Source organism: Paramormyrops kingsleyae, chromosome 19, assembly GCF_048594095.1.
Source record: "Paramormyrops kingsleyae isolate MSU_618 chromosome 19, PKINGS_0.4, whole genome shotgun sequence".
In the NCBI taxonomy this organism is placed as follows: Eukaryota; Metazoa; Chordata; class Actinopteri; order Osteoglossiformes; family Mormyridae; genus Paramormyrops; species Paramormyrops kingsleyae.
In genome coordinates this window covers 17,277,983-17,297,532 of record NC_132815.1, presented here as the reverse complement: position 1 = coordinate 17,297,532, position 19,550 = coordinate 17,277,983, and the positions used below count along the sequence as shown (strand labels likewise).

General features: G+C 39.7%; 2 protein-coding genes across 6 annotated transcripts; one reads left to right on the top strand and one right to left on the bottom strand.

Moving 5' to 3' along the window:
• The first annotated feature begins 4,718 nt into the window (after nucleotides 1-4,718).
• Nucleotides 4,719-10,398, top strand: enpp5 (ectonucleotide pyrophosphatase/phosphodiesterase 5). Of its 3 annotated transcripts, XM_023799628.2 has the most exons (5): nucleotides 4,719-4,839; nucleotides 5,685-6,188; nucleotides 6,360-6,525; nucleotides 6,729-6,905; nucleotides 7,092-10,398. In XM_023799628.2, the coding sequence occupies exons 1-5, from the start codon at nucleotides 4,744-4,746 to the stop codon at nucleotides 7,496-7,498; spliced, it is 1,350 nt and encodes a 449-aa protein (XP_023655396.1). In that variant the 5' UTR covers nucleotides 4,719-4,743; the 3' UTR covers nucleotides 7,499-10,398. The 3 variants fall into 3 exon arrangements, with proteins under 3 accessions (XP_023655396.1, XP_023655376.1, XP_023655386.1); XM_023799608.2 differs by having other exon boundaries at nucleotides 5,685-6,525; XM_023799618.2 differs by lacking the exon at nucleotides 4,719-4,839 and adding an exon at nucleotides 4,844-4,960 and having other exon boundaries at nucleotides 5,685-6,525.
• A 69-nt stretch (nucleotides 10,399-10,467) lies between these two features.
• enpp4 (ectonucleotide pyrophosphatase/phosphodiesterase 4) lies at nucleotides 10,468-17,215 on the bottom strand. 3 transcript variants are annotated; one of them, XM_023799657.2, is made up of 4 exons: nucleotides 17,063-17,215; nucleotides 13,722-14,617; nucleotides 13,269-13,439; nucleotides 10,468-13,142 (listed from the first exon to the last, which is right to left on the bottom strand). In XM_023799657.2, the coding sequence occupies exons 2-4, from the start codon at nucleotides 14,572-14,574 to the stop codon at nucleotides 12,772-12,774; spliced, it is 1,395 nt and encodes a 464-aa protein (XP_023655425.1). In that variant the 5' UTR covers nucleotides 14,575-14,617; nucleotides 17,063-17,215; the 3' UTR covers nucleotides 10,468-12,771. The 3 variants fall into 3 exon arrangements, with proteins under 3 accessions (XP_023655425.1, XP_023655417.1, XP_023655408.1); XM_023799649.2 differs by lacking the exon at nucleotides 17,063-17,215 and adding an exon at nucleotides 16,315-17,056; XM_023799640.2 differs by lacking the exon at nucleotides 17,063-17,215 and adding an exon at nucleotides 16,064-16,296.
• Between the last annotated feature and the right edge of the window lie 2,335 nt (nucleotides 17,216-19,550).

The following is a 19,550-nucleotide window of genomic DNA, read 5'->3' as shown; positions in this document are numbered from 1 at the left end:
TTAATGTTAACTGTGATTTGCAAACAGCCAAAGAAATAAATCCTATAGTAGGGTATTTATTTTTCTTAATACTTGAAAATTGTCATCAACGCATGATAAAACAATCGCTTTGTTTTCAGTAACTTGGTAACCAACCTTGAATTTTGAGCTTTACACTCCCCTTTCCAGTTAACATGATATCATCACGTCAGTATGGTTCTACTGGATTGTGCTTTCAGTATTGTTCTATTGTATGCATATGATTATACGTTCATGGTATAATGATATGCATATAGTATATGTTCCTAGTGTTTGAACAGCATTTTATTTTATACTAAGGTACTTCATTCTGATACTATAATATTCTGTTATGTCCCATGGTATTTATGTCCAACCTGTACTAGTACTATGCTATTTAGTACTCATGGTATTGCCAAGAAGCAAATATAATATAGTTCTTGTACAAAAAAGTAACTGCATTATAACCATTGAACTGTGATCATCTGAGTTGTAGTGATGGAATCTGAGAATTTCAATGAAGCAATTATGATGCCGCACTTTATTTTCAATATTTCAAATAAAGACACAACATGTGTTTGGATAAAAATGTTTCCTTCAGTTTCTGCCATTGAAACACTTAATGGTAAGCGATTAATTGTGTGAGGTATGTGACTATTAAACTGTTAAAGTGTGTTCTTCACTAAGCCCAAAGAGATACACTTCATGCATGGTGTATAAATTAATATCTAATTTCAGTTCTGTATATTTACAATACTATGATAAGCATTACATAAATACTATTTAAAGTAAGCTTATATTACAACATATTTAAAAACATGTTACTACCATGGTGCCATTAGAAAAACTTAATGGATTACCATTCTATTTTAACTGAAGATACATTGTAATGCTACATAGTATACCATAGTATAGTGCATCTGGAAAGTATTCACAGCGCATCACTTTTTCCACATTTTGTTATGTTACAGCCTTATTCCAAAATGGATTAAATCCATTTTCCCCCTCAAAATTCTACACACAACACCCCATAATGACAACATGAAAAAAGTTTTTTTGAGATTTTTGCAAATTTATTAAAAATAAAATGAATTTAATCCATTTTGGAATAAGGCTGTAACATAACAAAATGTGGAAAAAGTGATGTGCTGTGAATACTTTCCAGATGCACTGTATATAGGTGGCCAAATTACAATGGGTTTGCCATAGTAGTACTACTACGCTATTACTTTGATGATAATATCATAGTTCTTTTTTGTTAGGTTATCTGAATGTGTTGCACAGCTTTTCCATTGCTTCCAAACGAGAAACACATACAATTAAAGTAGTCAGTAGAAATATATTAACAAAAAGAATGTATATAAAATAGTGATCTATACCACGATCTATACACGCTTTGTAGCAGTGGTATTTTGTAATACAGTTGTTGAAATTAATAATTCAATAGAACCACAATCATTCGGCAGTTCACTTCAGCAGAAGCTGGCCTGTAATTCTTCTTTTATACCTCTTTGTTATTTGGAAATGCAGCACAAGCCTCACTCTGATCCAACAGTAGCACTCAAACAGATGGGATGGTGATCTCTTTTTCAGTCTCTAATTACTTGTGTAGTCCATGGCATCATCCTGAAGAGCTTGCAACAAAATTGCTGCAAATTAAACTCAGGCAGTCAAAGCTTCGGGGGGACTTTAGTTAGCACACAATTTCTCCAGACTTTAGAGGAACTGTAGTATTGAATAATATACAATTATTTAAATAATTGAATAACAGTATGTAATACTTCAAAACAGGACATCTTGTCCAAACTGCCGGACTGTGTGTCACTGAGACCCAGCAAACATAAGTGCTAACAACTAAGGTCCAAGTTAAAAAACAGATTTTTCCAGGTACTCTCTTGCCTTATAATTCAAATTTCCAGATTGGAGGCCTGAAAGTTTTACAAGATATTTATGTAATAACTACTACCATAGGAAAAAATGTGGGTAATTATAATAAAAATTTGTTAAAGTCCAAACCATGCTGGCCAACTATTTGCTTGAAAGTAGCTCGGGGAATATAGATGGTTATGCATGCCTAGTGACATACGGAGGTTTGTGGTTAATTTAATGCATGTTTGTGTGCTTTGAGACCCGACGATGCTGAATTCTTAAAGTGATGAAAGCTGAAGAAACATGCCATCTAGTGGCCATATTAAGTAAATGCTGGCAACGTTTTTTTTTGTTTTGTTTTTTTTTTAACTAACGTAGATTTCTCTCACCCCTCTGATATCATCTGCGAACAAGCCTTTTCTAAGGCTTACGGTTTGTATCCCGTGATCGACTGGGATCCCATCCAGGGTACCCCCTGCCTCGTGACTTTATTTACCACGTATTAAATGAATTGATCAATGAATCGTCATAATTTAATTCCTTTGCACATTACTAGATTTCCGAAAAAAAAAACTATAGGCCTACACAGGAAGGGCAATACAACAATTTAAATTAGCTATTTAATACTATAGTCCATCCATTCATCCATTTATCTTCTAATTGCTTATCCTGGACCGGGTTGTGAGGTAACAGCATAGCTGGATAGTTGTAACAACCGAACAAACCCAATAATATTTAAAACACTTCAGCGTACATCTTTATGTAAAATAATTATTGTAATTGCTCTACAAAAGCTACCAAAATGAAAGAGCTTTTGACAGCCTGACAAAATGACTAGAATCAGTTCCCCATTTGTCTGCCCTAAGTCCCAAGTTGTGGGATGTGGCAGCAGTTACAGCCTTTTTGCCATGTGACGTTGACCTAACCAATATTACAGTAACACCTATCATTGTAAACTTCCCATTTTAAAAGCTAACGTCACATTTCAATGATCAAGACCAAGATTTGTTATTTGCCTTTAGGAGATTAGTATGCCATATTTATTCTTTTGGATACATCCATATCTCCATATTAATATTTATGTATACATTTTCTTTTTTACACTTACTAAGTGTCTTTCCTATGCCTTGGTACCCTGTGCCAGTCTGCAGGAAACACACAGGTAAGCATCCCATTGTACTGAGTACTTACACTAATACAAATGATAACAAACGTTGTGAATCCTTTGATCCTTGAATCCTTAGAGCACAGGAAATGTGATTCGCACTGTCCAGTAACATATGGCAGCTAATAGATTTTCAGAGAATTCTGAGAAAAAAGTCAGAATTCTGCCGTTAGATTCAGACTGGCTGCAGACCTCAGGTCACATGCAATACGCCGAGTTTAGGGGCAAAAGTGGAAGTGGAGATGTCAGTGTTGGTGTAAAATGACAGAACTGGCAGCATTCCTGTGAATTCGTGTTTCAGAGGAAGCCATTGCACATTTGGAAGACCAAAAGGTAGGTGAAAAAAGTAAATCTTGGTTTTATTATCGTGCCAGCAGGTTTGATATTAGCAATAGCATTTGTAGCAAGCACTGTTTCCAAAAGCGGCCATCACTAGTCGAAGGTCCCTGATTTTGTTAATATAATTTTTACGTCAGTGATATATCTGTTTCTCATGGAACTCGCACAGAATCAGGCCAAGAACAAGTGATGAATCTGGCCAGTTCTGGCCATTTCTGATGTACTCTTTTCCAGAGTTGCACAGTGCAGAGGATAGACTGAAACCCATTGACATGGAGGAGGTGAATTTGTGCAAAGAAGAGTGCACCTCCAAAGGCCAGTTTCCTTGTGATGAAACGGTTTTTGAACTGTGCTGTGTGCTGATGGAGGAGAATGGATGGGATGTTCCAAGAGATCCTTTTTAAAAAAATTAAAAAAAAGAGATCCATCTGCTACATCAGATCTCTACATCTTGTTAAAAGAAGAAACACTGCAAAACATCTGACAAAAATAAAGACCAGTAACAATAATCAAATCTCAGAAGGCCCTAAAGAGTGGCAATGTGTAGCCTGTGATGGGGGCAGCGGATTTAATTTTCTGTACATATTTGTAAGTATTTGTCTTTCAAACATCTCTGACATGCCCCAAATTAGGGAAAGTTGCTGTTCGGCTGGATGTTTCTCATTTAGTACGGATTCAAATGATTGAACAACCTGAGACCACCGTATATGCATAATTTTTAAATGCAATGTGACCCACAACTTCAAAAAATAAAATAAAAAACATGCACACACGTATCTAGTAAATTATTACATACTGTATAGTATTTATGTAATATTTTGTATATTACATAAATATTTTGTATTGTCATCAAAAAGTCAACCTTTTATTGGAACTGCAACACAAAGTTTTTTGAAGCTCAATAAAATCATTTTAAAACAGTTTCATTCTAATGTTTCCTGTAATGCTTCCTCTGAATGCTGCCAGTTCTGTCATTTTACACCAACACTGACATCTCCACTTCCACTTTTGCCCCTAAACTCGGTGTATTGCATGTGACCTGAGGTCTGCAGCCAGTCTGAATCTAACGGCAGGATTCTGACTTTTTTCGCAGAATTCTGACATTTTTTTTCAGAGTTCTGACTTTCTTTTTAGAGTTCTCATATTTTTCTCAGAGTTCTGACTTTTTTCTCGGAATTCTGACTTTTTTCTCAGTTATTACTTTTGTCTCAGAATTCTCAGAAATTTATTTCACGTGTGCTAATCCTCTTCCGTATTAGTCAGCTTTTTAGTTATGTGAACCAAAAATTGATGGGCAGAGCCATATTGCCCAATTCTATTTCGAGCTTTGAAGAATGTGCAATTTTACAGCACGTGCTGATTGACAGGTCGCAATGGGCGTGGACTGGCGGAGGGGGCGGGACTTCCGCTTTACCCTGCTGTTCCCAGCGGCCGTTTGTTTACCTGGTTCAACTTGTAATGATAAACAGGTAGGAATTATCATTTTTTAAATGACTGTATTTTTATTTGGTTGCTTTATTGCTTATTATTATCCAAAGATGACTACTATGCAGCGTACATAAAACTCACTGGCTATATGCTAAAACGAAGGTCATGATAATACTTACCTTATATATAATGTAGTGTAATATGGTGTAAAATTATAACTAATGTTATCCAAGAAACTGGCTAGCTTCGTTTACCATCCTCGTTAATTTATCATGTTGCTGCCACATAGATGTTTGTGGTAGTATATGTTTTATGTTGAAGCTTAATGCCCGCAAGCTATTTTACGGCAAGTAGCTCATCTAGCTAGCTGCAACTGTAACTGAACAAATGTCTTTATTTCTGCTGGATCAATAACGCACCTCTGCATGATTTCTCCATTTTAAAATAAAAGCTAAATAAAGTTTGTACTCACTCTGGGACTGTTTAACAGCCATTGCATTTTAACAGATGAACCGTGCACGTAGCTGGCTAGCAGTGCAATGCACGTTTGGTTCCGTTTCGCCTAAAATGGAATACAGTATATGCTGTTGTCAGTGTACTGTACATCGAAACTCTGTGTGCTTTCCCCACTTCTGCTACGTTTTATATATATAACAATAACAACGTTATTAATTATTATTACTATTAATAATAATGATGATGATAATATACATGTTTATATATTATATAGCTGAACATTGAACTGAAATACGGTAGTGCAATTATATAATCGATTTAGCAGTGTTAAACTTAACTGCAATGAACAATGTTAAGCACTGTTGTTTGAAATACAGCCTGAGATGTTTGACTGAAATACAGGAATAAACGGGAGGATTTGCTTTTACAGCAAGCCACGATGGGCGGCTGTTTTGCACAGTTGGGTGCCTTGGTGAGCGCAGTGGCTCTTCTCCTGCTGCCTGGCTGTAGCCCAGAAGAGCTAAGCAAGCTGCTGTTGGTGTCTTTCGATGGCTTTCGCTGGGACTACCTCCACAGGGTGCCCACACCCAATTTCGACGCCCTGATCAAGGATGGTGTTCAGGTGGAGCGAGTGGAGAATGTGTATATAACAAAGACCTACCCAAACCACTACACCATGATTACCGGCCTTTATGCAGAGAGCCATGGCATTGTAGCCAATGAAATGTATGATCCCAACCTCAATCTGACCTTCAATATGGACAAGATGGAAATATATGATTCCAGGTGGTGGGATGAGGCAGTGCCCCTTTGGGTAACCAATCAGATAGCGGGACATAGAAGTGGAGCTGTGATGTGGCCAGGATCTGACGTCAAAATCCATGGGATCTACCCAACATACTACCTGGTGTACAACGCGTCAATGCCATTTCAGGCAAGGGTCCAGAGGCTAATTGATTGGTTTAAGAATGAGGAAGCAATCAATTTTGGGATCCTTTACTGGGAGGAACCAGATATGAGTGGTCATTCGCTGGGGCCAGACAGTCCTCAGATGGAAGGGGTGATAACAGACATTGATAACAAACTTGGTGTTTTAGTGGAGCAGCTGAGAGATGCGGGGATATTTGACCAGCTGAACCTCATCATCACGAGTGATCATGGAATGGCAGAATTATCGACAGAGAGGATTATTGCACTTGATGATTATATAGATGGAAACTTGTACAGCTGGATTGATAAGAGTCCTGTAGTTGGCATTTTGCCCAAGGAAGGTACGTTTCTTTATTTAGGCTTGTGTGCTCTGTATCAGTATGCTTTTTTCCAGTTGTATACTTGTAATTTATTTCTGTCTCAGACAAACTAATGTTTTTGTAATTTGTACTTTAGCATAATGATTTAAAAATTAGATTTCATTTGGATAAAACAATGTGTCTGTTCAATCCCACAGAGCCTGTATTGTAATTTGTGTTCACAGGCAAATTTGATGAAGTCTACAGCACCCTTGTCAATGCGAGCTCTAACATGGTTGTGTACAAGAAAGACGACATTCTAGATCGTTTTGGCTATAAGCATAATGACAGGATAATGCCCATAATTATAGAGGCTAAGGAAGGGTGGACAATCGTGCAAAACAAAAATGGATCATTTATGGGTAAGTCTTTTGGAGTTACAGTTTTACAAAAATCTTTGTGTTAAAGGAATATGCTGTTTTCTATCTTCCATTGTTTGGTATTGTATGTAGGTATTGTCTTATGGGTTAATCAGAACAAGGATGAATCACCAGTAATATCCTTTGATTGTCATTCAGGACACTCTTCTTTGCTTTCCCTTTTTGCAGCAGGTAACCACGGTTATGACAACACGTTGCTAAGTATGCAGCCAATATTCGTGGCCCACGGCCCTGCCTTCCGTCAGGGGTATGCTAAAAGGTTCATGCGCTCTGTGGATCTTTATCCACTAATGTGCTCTATCCTCGGGATCCAACCTTCTCCCAACAATGGCTCCCTGGACAACGTGGAAGACCTGCTGAAGCAGACGCAGCCTTCACAACCAACTCCCCACGTTCGGCAAGTCAGGGAGCCTGCCTACGCTTGGATCCTGGGCTCCTTCCTTGGTTTTACATTAGTTGTGGGCTTCCTTATAATTTTTGTTAAGCAGGTAACGCTACGGCAGCTTCCCATAGTCCCGTACACAAGCCTTCGTATTACAGAGCCTTTGCTTCAGGAAGAACTGCAGATCGAGTAGATATGCTTAGTGTAACTGACATTCTGTGTTCTTATTCCTCATGTTTTGGTTTCGTATTGTGGAATGAGAGGCCAAAATGTAACATTGCTTGTCTAATTCTTAGCTGGTTAAAAAGTTTCACTGGGGAAATTGCATTCTGGAGTTACAATGTCTTGGCAGGATTTTTGGCATTAAGCAGCTGTGAAGAGCCTTTATCACTTGGACTAGCTACTCTATAGCTGAATACGAGGTTTCACTGAGATAAGCTGTTTGGAAAAACACTGCGTTGATCCGAGGATAAAGCTTAGCACTGATACCTTCAAGGCATCTTTACCTGACTCAGAACATCCCATAAATTGCCTCTGTCACACCCCAAGGTAAAACTTCGAGCTTCTCAGGGCACCACACCTTAAAGGGCAACATACCTTCCGGACAATAAATCTGTATTTTTTTTCAAACTGGAAAGAAAAAGTGACAAAAAAGTGAAAAAGAAGTGTGATGGGAGATGAACGATGAATATGAACCTGACATTGACAGATTTACAAGCTTGATTGAAATATGAAGGTTCATATGTGTCTGCTGGATGTGTCAGAAGCTGTTGGCTAGTTTTAGTTACTTTTATTGTGAAATACTAATACTTATAAGCCACTAGATGACGAATGAGGTGAATGATCCCCATCTGCCTTGTTGTGGATAGCCACTCGCATAAGTGCATGTAGAAGAGGTAGACAGTCCGGACATAACACGTAGCAAGAATGCCTTTATATGTAATGCATACAGTAAAGGTCTGATGTTCCTTCAGACTGGAATTTTGTTAAGATTGGGTGGTATCTGTCTTTTCCATACCATCATATCTTTCAGACACCGTGCTGCAGTATAGGGTATTTTAACAGCATACTCAAAAGCAACACAATTCCGGTACATGAGAAGTCGTGGCAAAAGATTTCTTGGGTCCCCATGAAAAAATTTGACCCCCACCTCCCACACTCCATGAATTCCACCAACCAAGATTTCTAGTATATTGCGGTGTACCATATTATCACAATACCACTCAAACTGAAATTTAGTGCCAAGTGGATACTTGGTAATCGCTATGCTAAACGAAATTAGCAACAGTAAGTGATGACCTGTGTTGTGCTATGAGTAGTTGTACCCTAAGGTGCCATTTAAGATGTATAACTTAATGTATTCTTATCACACCTTTTTATAAGGTAGATCTCAGATTTGCATATTCTAATATCACACAATTTTAGAAGGAATATAAAGAAAAATAAATTATTGATATCAATAGGTTTTTCATCTTGAAATTAGTGGGCTGGCACTGTAGTTCCCATCCTAATTTAAATCGATGTTATGGGTGGCCTGTCAGGACTGCTCTGACTTTACATGGTGCAAAGCGGATGTAATACTTTTGACACAAAATTAATTTGAAGAGCAGTAAACTGCTTATCATTAATGTGAAAACAAGAACAATGATTAAGCAATGTAAACAGTAGAAGAAATCCTCAACATTTGTAATTATTCTTACCCCTAAAACGTCCATGGAATATTTGAGGATTAAAGAAACAGAAATGTCTTTCTGATATCGTCTATATGTATCTCTAAATTCCTTCTGTTTTTGATAAAAGATATGCATTTGGCAGGGCTAATGTGAAACTGATTTGCTGGATCCAAACAGTCCTCTGATGGATGCGGTGATAACACACATTGATAACTCTTTGTTGATTTTGCGTGTCTGTAACCTGTTTTTTTTGTTGTTGTTGTAATGACTTTTCTTTGCACTAAAAGCTAGCTGGGAGTAATTGTGTTGCGCTGAAATGAAATTCTGAAAACATACAAATGTGAATGTTTAAAAGAGGAACAATGGGCAGCCGCTTGCACACATATTGTGATGACTGAAATGCGCTGTCAACCTTCCTGTACCAAACATCCCTGAGCACTTTGAACAACAGCCACACCATCACCACCTAGGGGCACACACTGTGACATACTTTTTATGCACCAGAATTTAAAATTAATATATTTTTATTCTGATTTGTTAATGGCTGCTGCAGGACTTTTAAAAGTTTTCTCTTTTGGGGAAAATTTGGCATATAGTCCATGTCAAGTAAATTAGCAAGCAACAATACAAATTTCTGCCATATATTTAAATTTACAGGTATTAGTTATACTGAAAATGCCAACATGCTTATTTTTGAATGTATCTGAGCAATTTTTGGCTAATTATTTCTCAGGTTGACAAGTAACAGATGTCCTTCTGTACTGAAATCTAAATTATGACTAATTGGTATCTCATGGAAACATTCTGGAAAAAAAACGAACATTATGTGCACTATTTAGTCCTAGAAGGGAAGAGTTTATTTGTGGATGAGAGAAATGTAAGATCTAAAAGGTGCACCATGTAGCTTGTCGTGATGTCATCAGCCACACAACCTGACAGGAAGTTGGCGTGTTGGCCCATGTTTCATGTGTAAGTATTTATCACTGGATTGTAACAAGGTTTCATTTTTAACTGACCTATGCGATCACTGACCAGTAGTGACAAAGAGGTACATTCCCTGTCTAAAGGCAGTTTCCATGCTTTTTTAGGAATTTTCTGACACAGTAAATCACAATCGTCTTTGTGATTGACTGAGTTGTAGTTCAAGTGGAGCTGCATGTATCTGTTATTGCACACCAAAAATCATTGGAATGTAACAAAAAAAATTTGTTGAGTGATAAAACAGTGTTATATGTTGTCCTCTGAAATAACGCATGATTAATCTGCACTTAAGAAATTGCCCTAAAATTCACTATACAGGTAATGAATCATTTTTTTTCCCACTGTGATTCTCTTCTCACATGGAAAATTGGTTCTGATTTTTGGAAAAGTGTATACTGATACGTTTGTTCTAGTTACTAAATAAACCTGTTTAAATGTACCCTGATCTTATCTTTTCTGTATCCAAGTAGGATTATACATATACATACAAAACATGTAAAAATGCACCTTTTACTTTAAACAATACCAAATCCCTTTATTTTGCAGGTCTTGGACATGTGATCAGGCATGCTTGCATTACAGGTCTGGTAAATGCTTTTTGTTTTTTACAGCAGGTATAGTTTTCCATTTTGCCATAACTTGTCATGTTCTGCTTTTTAAACTCAATGAAACAGAGAGCTGGGGGCTGTCATTTAAATACAGCGACTTCCTCAACTGGCAAACCCCGAATAAACAAAGATGACAATGTTAATTCCTAAAAGTGCTCCAAAAAGATTCACAAAACCAAAACCTGATTTTGGGGGGAAAAAAATAGAAAAACCTAGAAAAAATAAACATCTTTACACCTGTAACTTTAACAGTATCACACAGTGGGTTTCAGAAAACAACAAATAAATATTTCCTCGAGTGCATTCCTTCCATCTTTCATAAATCATATAATCATCAAGGTTTTTAACACAGACACAGTGCCAAAAGATGGTCTAATGCAGTGTTTCTCAAACCAGTCCTCGGCTTATCCTTTCCCTCTGCCAGGGAGTTGGGATAGAGAAAAACGTGGACAGTCGGGGCCCTGAGGACTGATCTGAGAAACGCCGGTCAAATATGTCCACAGAGGAAATGATCGACGGGGGGGCTCAGGGCAGAGGGGTCTCCCAGTAGACAGCTGCATCTCCCACAAAGTGCTGGAATTTGACCTGTAAGCTACTTCACGGTAGCATAGTGAACGTGCCTGACTGGAAAGACACCCCCATAAGCAGAAATAATAGCATCCACCTCATTTCTGACCCCAGCTACAATAGATGCATACAAGAAAATAAAAAATACAAAAAACAGCATTCTCATCCACTTTCACTGAAAAAAGAAAAAAAAAACAGCAAATCCCTTTCATTTTCAAGTCACTTAAAACGAAACTAACAAACATACTAAAATAAATGGTACCAACTGGAGTCAACCAGATTAGGACACCTGATCAAGATTATAAGAACTACACCTCGAATACTAATCAGTGTGCCCTTTGCTGAATTTATGTATGTATTGCAAGTTATAAGTAGTCATTGGTTTTAGATACATAAACATCAACGGCTACAGGTCTGGCCCAATTGCGCAAGATAAACTAGTCATTCAAAAAGTGCCTTTTGTGTTTTACAATCAAATCATTTTTGTAATGAGATAAGGGAAGCTATTGTTTTCAGCATAAAAATATGACACTACCTCTTCCTATTTTTTTATGTCACATAAATTTAGCTTTGAGTGCAAAAAAGACAACCAAGATCTGACAAAATTCCCTTTAAGAACGTTCCACCATTTTTAGAGATATTTTGTGATTACGTGGCTCCGTTGCATAGTGGCAGTGCTTCTCAATTAGGTACAATGTGGGAGTAGAAATGTCACCTGTCTCGGGCTCCCTGTGGACAGGCTCAGGAAACACTGGCATAAATGGCTAAAGGTGCCGCCATTCGGGAAGAATACTAAAGCAGGGACGCTGAGATGACAGCAGCTCGCAGACAAAAGCGAAAGTGGCCAAACACAATGTATATTTATGAGGAACACAACCAGAACTGCATCGTCTAGGAATTATGAATTCAGTGTATCACTACAAAGTGGGCACTGCTGTCCTTTAAAGAAAATTGTTAATGGAACCATATTCCACACACAAAGTATATTCAAGTAATTCCAGATATCTACTATTCCTCAATGTAGCTATATAAGGCACTCAGGCTAACTGCTAAGTACATTTCATGTTTACTTTTTATTTACACTGCTAAATCTACAGTGAAAAGTGACATTCCCCTTAAAAAAACAGACACACACACCTGCATTCATACCTAACCTTCCTGAAATTAAATCAGGAAAAACCATTTACAATGTCAGCAGTCATTTAAATACCAATACTATTATACACCAGCAAGGTCACTATCTGCTGTTACATACTGATGCTCTCGCCAAGGTGCTCAAGATGTCCCTGCCAATATTCTTTTGAACATGGTGCCATAACTGTATAATATTGTTGTAATCTTATTATCAGATGCCAATTATCTCCAAAGGAGCTTGCACTCTGAATTTTGGGTAGGTGGCGTAAAGAAAATTATATCCAAATGTATCACCAGCGAAGTTTGAGTCTAGACATTGATAATTCTACCAGTACACTTCAGAAACAGTTGTCAAGTGAAGGTGCTTGCAGCTGTTCTTATATTTTTGACAAACACTACAGTTTCTGCTCTGTTCTTAAACCCCTGATTTGTTTAAACCTTCTGAGTATCCATGGTGACCTAAACCAGGACATCAGATTCAAAGCCTGGAACCAGTGAAACCCCTAGTCAATCAAAGGGTCATCGTCATCATCCTCCTGTAGCTCGAGGCGGGCGAAGGGCCGCGATGAATTTGGCACCCGGTTCCTTATGAAGATGAAGAGGCAGGTGAGAGTGGTGAGCACCATGAGGGAACCAATGACAATCCCGATGATGCTGGCGAGGTCGAGGCAGCTCTCACTAGCTAGGAGGCAGCGGGTGCTGGAGAAACTGCCATTGTTGGGCTTCTCAGATATTCCCAAGAGGTGGCACATTAAGGGGTATATGTCCACGCTGTTAAAATGGGGCAGCCGGTAGCCCTTGCGAAAAGCAGGACCGTGGGCTGCTAAGAAGGGGTGCATGCTGGGAAGGGAATTGTCGTAGCCATGATCACCCACTGCAAGTGAAAATCAGAAAGGATAATTAAGCCTCCAAAGAACTGGATCAAATGTCTATGCCTACACATACACACTTATGGGCAAAAAAACATCACTTCATATGAAAACCATCAAAATGTTCTTACAACGTAGGTGTTTCTCATTCTGGACGATTGTCCAGCCTTCATCTGCAACCAGGATGATTGGCTGAATCCTCACGTTGTTCTTGTAATGCAGCCTATCAGGAATGTCCGTCTTCATGTAGGCTTTCATGTGCGAGTGACACTTGCTCAGAGAGTTAAACACAAGAGAGACATCTGGAAACAACACAGGAGCACAGTGTGACACTTTACCCGCCTCAAAAGTAACAACCATATCATATGTAGTCTAAAGTTCTTCTTCTGTAGGGCATCTGGTTGCATGTACACGGTAAGGATTTCAAAGCCTTCTGTATATCCATTTTTGTTAAAAGTTAAAAATATTCACTGTACTTCTCACAGATTAACCTTTCTAGCTTGTACACCTCTTTGGATAAAAGCAACTGCTAAATAAATTAACTTGTAGGTAATTCAAACAAGTTACTCTGCCTCTGTACTCACTTGTACGAGGCAAAACGGCCGCGACCGGGGTCTCATCCACTAAGGTGTATGTGCTGGCATTCAGACACTTGTCCAGCTGTATGAGTCGATCTGGAGAGCACTGGGTCATGCCGTGGTCACTGGTCACTATGACGTTGATTTTGTCCCAGAGACCCTTGCTTTTCAGCTGCTGCATCAGGAAGCCGATGTTGTCGTCCACCTCCTTGAGGGCCTTCGTCATCTCCGTGACGTTGTCGGGGCCATAGGTATGACCGGTGTTGTCTGGCTCCTCCCAGTACAGAACGGTGAGCCTAACAGCTTCATCTCTGACCAGCCAATCAGTGAGACTAAGCACACGATCCCGAAAGCTCACTTTGGAGTCATACTTCATGAAGTACGTGGGCGTCTTGTTTTGGATGGCGACGTCAGAGCCCGGCCACATGGCGGCTGCTGTCTTGTACCCGGAATTCTGCACGGATACCCAGATGGGGGTGGCCTCGTTCCACCAGACGGCATCGATGCTGTGGTTATGGACAGAGAACGTTCTATTCATCACGGGGTCGTACATGGTACTGGCCAGGATTCCATGGCTTTCCGCATAGAGCCCCGTCACGAGGCTGTAATGGTTCGGGAAGGTTTTGGTGATGAAGACATTGGTGAGGTGATCCACGAGTACGCCATCAGAGTAAAACTCCCGCAGGTTAGGGAGGGGATACTTTTCGAGGTAATCCGCTCGGAAACCATCAAATGAGACAAGCAGCAAGGGTGAAATTGCAGCTGATGCATTCCTGGCATGCGACTCATTTCCAGCCTGAGTGATAGTGACCATGCTCGACCACGCAGCAAATGCAAACATCAGACCAGAGGGCGCCATCTTGGAACTGTGTGCTCCCAGCTTCTAAGTCACTTTGAAAAGGCTTCACAAAAAAAAAAAAAAACGGTAAAATGTTAAAAGGGTTTAAAAACAAACAGCATGAAAAACACTGCATTTGAGATGCTTATATCAGGCCTCCAATATGGTATCTTTCTGTTAAAGCATACGAGGGGGAAAAAAAATTACATTTATAATTTCCAAAGGAATTCCAGTAGAACTACTTCCCCTATGTGGTACTAATCTGTAGAATCAAAATAATATGATATGGGTATAGAACTAGTACATTTTCTCTTTTTTTCCTATGTAGTAGTAATCGACAGAATCAAAACAAGACCGATGATGGCTTTGGGAGAAATAAAAATAACACTATCATGCATTAATGTATGAATTTCCCAGGGGCTTTCATCACCAAGCTTGGGGGTATTTCACAAAGCGGGGTTTTTTGAATAGCCTGATAACTTAAACCAAATGCAAGAACTGTCAAATAGGAATGTCACTTACCTCTCTTCCTATTGGACAGATTTCACATTTAGCTTAAGTTACCCCGCTAACTGGGAAAGCCTGCTTTGTGGAATACCCTCCTGGGGCCTGTACTACGAAGGGGGGTTACTGACTTTTCGGGGTAACTTGTCGGATTTAAGGTAGTCTGGGCAAAATGTAAGTCAACAAATATTAAGTCCATTTAAACTGCGGTACCTTAAATCCGACAATTAAGTTACCCCGATAAACCAGTAACCCCGCTTCATAGTACAGGCCACTGGATGTCTTGCTTACCCAGATAACTTGTCAGATTTAAGGTAGTCTGGGCTAAATGTACTGTAAGTGAACGAAGATTAAGTCCATTAATATAAACCGCGGTTCCTTAAATCTGACAAGTTATCTGGCTAAGCAGGAAATCCAGCTTTGTGATAGGGGTGTTCCATGAAGCAGGTTTCTGTTACCTGGGTTAACTTAACATAAAAGTCATGACTGTCCAATAGGAATGATCCTTACATAAACTGTTAACTTAGCTAACTGAGAAATTCTGCTCTGTAGAGCACCTCCCAGTTCTAGTAGTTATTTTTTGCCATTTAAACTGAAAGTTGAACCTTTTGCATTAATCTAAACTGCTTTCATCCATTCAAAGCTCTGCCTATTCATGGGAATATGCACAGGTAACAGACTGAGGAACAGACACAAGGAGGAGAAAGGTACACTTTGTCAAGGCATGTTTCTTGCTTTTTCCAAGCAATTTTTTTCCCCCTGAAACAAACTATGCAACCCAGGCTATACTGCTTTCAGTTTTCAAGTGGATGTGTTTAAAAAAATAGGGAAGAGGAACAACCTCAACGCAAGGAAAAAGAAAATGGCAGGGGCACAAACGCCACTCAGATTTCACATTTACACAAATGATCCTTTCAACTTGGTGCTTTCTTAATTTAAAACTTTAATTAAACTCTTTGGTTTCATTAAAATAGCTTCCGTGATAATACCCTAATAATAAGCTTACCTTCCACACCTGTGTGAGCGTTTTGTAACTTGCGAGTAGGCCCTTTTGTTTCTGGTACAAGAACCCTACTCATAGTTAAACGAAAACCAAGACGGGAAGCAACGTTACCTTTCTGCTATTTACCCGAATTATTTATGAGAATTTACATCTCTGTATAAATGTTTGATTCAAAAAGTTCAACATGGCAGATACTTTTAAGACTATTAAAATACCCACGCTTCTAAAATTATTGTCGAATGCCAGGAACCCACCTATGTCTCCAGCTTATTTTAAATCGTAAAGGCCCCCGCTTTGTGGTCCTGCGGGGAGAGATGCTGCGCTCTACCGTCCGACACCGAAAGGTCACTTTTAATTTAACCTAGGGCGTCGTGTTTGGGCTACTTTAAGGAAATTAACATCATCGCATGCCCTTAAATCTACTCAAATGAAAGAGAATTTCCGTGAAATATTAAATTTAAAGCAATCACCCGGGCCTTAGGTAACTAAATTTTGTACCAGTGGGTTTTCATGCGGAAGCGGGTGGTTGTTTGCTCAGAATATTCCGCTATTGTTGTTTTTTATTATATCGAAATCGGGCTTTTCCGGGTCTGTGCCCAGAATCAGTTCATAGTTATGTAATTTATCAAAACTGTACCTTTTAATGACAAACCTTTTGTTATAAAAACAAAAGCTCTCACTCTGTAACACATTTTAAGAGTACTGTTAATAAATTACATACGATGGAACGTTTTGTTTACGCAAGAAAATGCGTGATAAAATAAAGCATATCATATTATCTAGCTAGGTTAGTTCGGATAAAGCAGGTTTGCGGAAACGACAGGCGATCGCATAAGGTTTTGCAACGATTGAGTCTGTGCTGTTAAATATAGATCAGCTGTAACCGGAGCGGGCCGACGCTCAGCATTATATATTATGTAAAAACACTCTCTGCATTCTCTGTACAGGCCTACACATAATAAATTCTACATGCTCCCCACACCCGATTAACTTAAACCTTACCGTATCCGAAACTTCCTCAAAATAGCTTTTCTTTTTCTGCCTTTCTTCTGACGTCCGTAACGGACAAGCCGGTCAGCCTATTGCAGAAGGTGGGCCGACGGAGGCCGGCCATCCAGGGGCGGACCAGGAGCCGTATGGTCGCCCGTCAGCCTGTCAGCGCAGCGCGGCGCTGCTTCCTGTTTCGTTTTGTGGGAAAGGTGAAGTGCTGCGGGGAATCGGCTGTATCTGACTCAGATCTTACCAAGGGAAAACGCAGGTGTAATAAGCAGTAATGTTGCACGGGTGTTAGTCTCTGGCTTGACGTATGTATACTGAGCTATAATAGCCTACTACAAGAATGCATATTAATAATGTAAGCTACATTAAACATGATATGGCCAGACTACCTTATCTTCCTCATCGTTTAAGATCTGCCAGTCTATACTAAATTAGAAATATAGGCCTAGACTGTCTTTGAGTCAGTTTGAACCTATTTCCATTTAGCTTAGACCAGCCTAATTTAAAAATATTTTTAGACTGGTCCTATTTTGTCCTGTCCATGTCACATAAAATACCTGCAAGTATTTAAATAGTAATGGAATGTTTTTATAATTACCCAGAACATTTACTGGTTGATCGGGGCCTTTAATATGATCAGACTCTTTTCTGATACCTTTGGGTTTACCCTTTGCTGCACATTTAGCCACATGTGGCCAGGAACTGGCAGGAGGCTTACCAGGAAGCAGCTCTCACATGGAGGTTGCTGGTTCGAGAAGGGTAGTCCTGTAACCTGTTACACCTTTTGCAGAGTAATGAAACTTACAAATGCCTTTGGCTAAGAGTGGGCTAGTGGTGACCAAATGTCCCCACAATGTAATAAACACCTGTTTTTACCACCTTTTCCCCAATGGAATGAATAAACAGTCCCCACAAAGATATGAATGCAGACGTGTGTGTGTGTGTGTTTGTAATGTAATTTTCACATTGTGGGGATGATATATCTGATAAAAACCTTTTATTTTGACCATGTGGGGACATTTATCTGGACATTTGTGACTGCAGTCAAAAAAACAAAATTGCCAAAAGTCTTGTATTTTGTTTGGTTGCTTATAGTTAAGATTAGGACTGGGTATTGGTTAAGGTTATTATATTTGCCTATAAAAATGAATGGAAGATGTGACAAAGATACAGATATCTAATGTGCGCGTCTATGTGTGTGTGTATGTGAGTCTGTGTGTTGTGCGTGAGTGAAATTTCACCCCCTCCTGGTCAGGTGAAAATGCTGTTTGAACATATTAAGTTCAATAAATATAAATTAAACTGTAAAGTTATATTTGACAGTATTGACTTGTGCAACCTTGCACTTCCTGGGTGAGACACTTATAGAGTTGCCTAAGTGTGAGTGGACAGGCTGTGATGAGCTGGTATCCCATGCAGGGTGTTCCCTGGCTGCTCGGGGTAGAATCCAGGCTCCTTCCGACATCATACAGGATAAGTTGTTGGAAATACTGTAGATGCTTTATTTCAGTAACTAAACCTGTGCGTGGGGCCTGCGCATTGCAGTGACACTGCATTTGGAATGCATGTTGGCATGTCCAGTCACTGTCAGCATGAATACCGTATGAGGCAGTTCAGCTCAGGCCCTGGCAGATCAGTAGAAGATGGCCGTTTCAGCATCAGCAGAAGAACGCAAAGTGGGCATCTGATTATGGAAAGGGACAGAAGTGGAGTGTGGGAGTTAGGCTTTCTTCTGGGCTGAGAGGAACAATAGAGGGACAATGGAACCCGTTCTTATTTAGGCCTTCCTGGTAAATGTGTAAAAGTGAATGAAAGAATTTTCACCTGATTTAGTCCCTACCCCTGATGCCCCCCTCCCCTTCCCTTCAGTGTGCTACACTAGTATCACTTTAAAATGAAAGTGCTGCATAAGGTCTTTGCGAGTTACTTTTTCTTAGAATATACTTTCTATCTCAGCCCTTGGAAACTATTGCATTTGACTCACCGAACGTTATCAATGACGTGCATAGATTACTCGAGGGGAGGGGAGGGGAGGGGCTGGAACCGGAGGGGGTCGGGTGGGAGCATGGCCACCCGGAACATTTTTTCCGATCGGGGTGGGGGGGGTGTCTCCCTCGGTGATTCGTCGGTTCGAAAACGGACATTTGGATCATGGGGGAGGGCACTTTTAACTTTCATTCTTTTATTCGTTAAGGCGAAAGGGAAAGGTGTTCAGGCACCTCCAGCCAGCCACCCAAGGGCGTAACTTTTGGTGGAACATGGGGGGGTTGAGGTCTCCACCCATTACGAGGGAAACATGGTTATTTGGGGGGTTGTATTAGCTGGTTTTGATTTATTGGGGGGCCACAACCCTCCGTAATTTATGCCCATGCAGCCACCCCTCTGCACGTGCGTGTGCCTTATCATGACATCAGTCGCGCGGAATTGTGAATCAGCCATGACCAACAGCCTGCACTCTAACAGCTAACCTATACTTTGATCTTGCACCTTG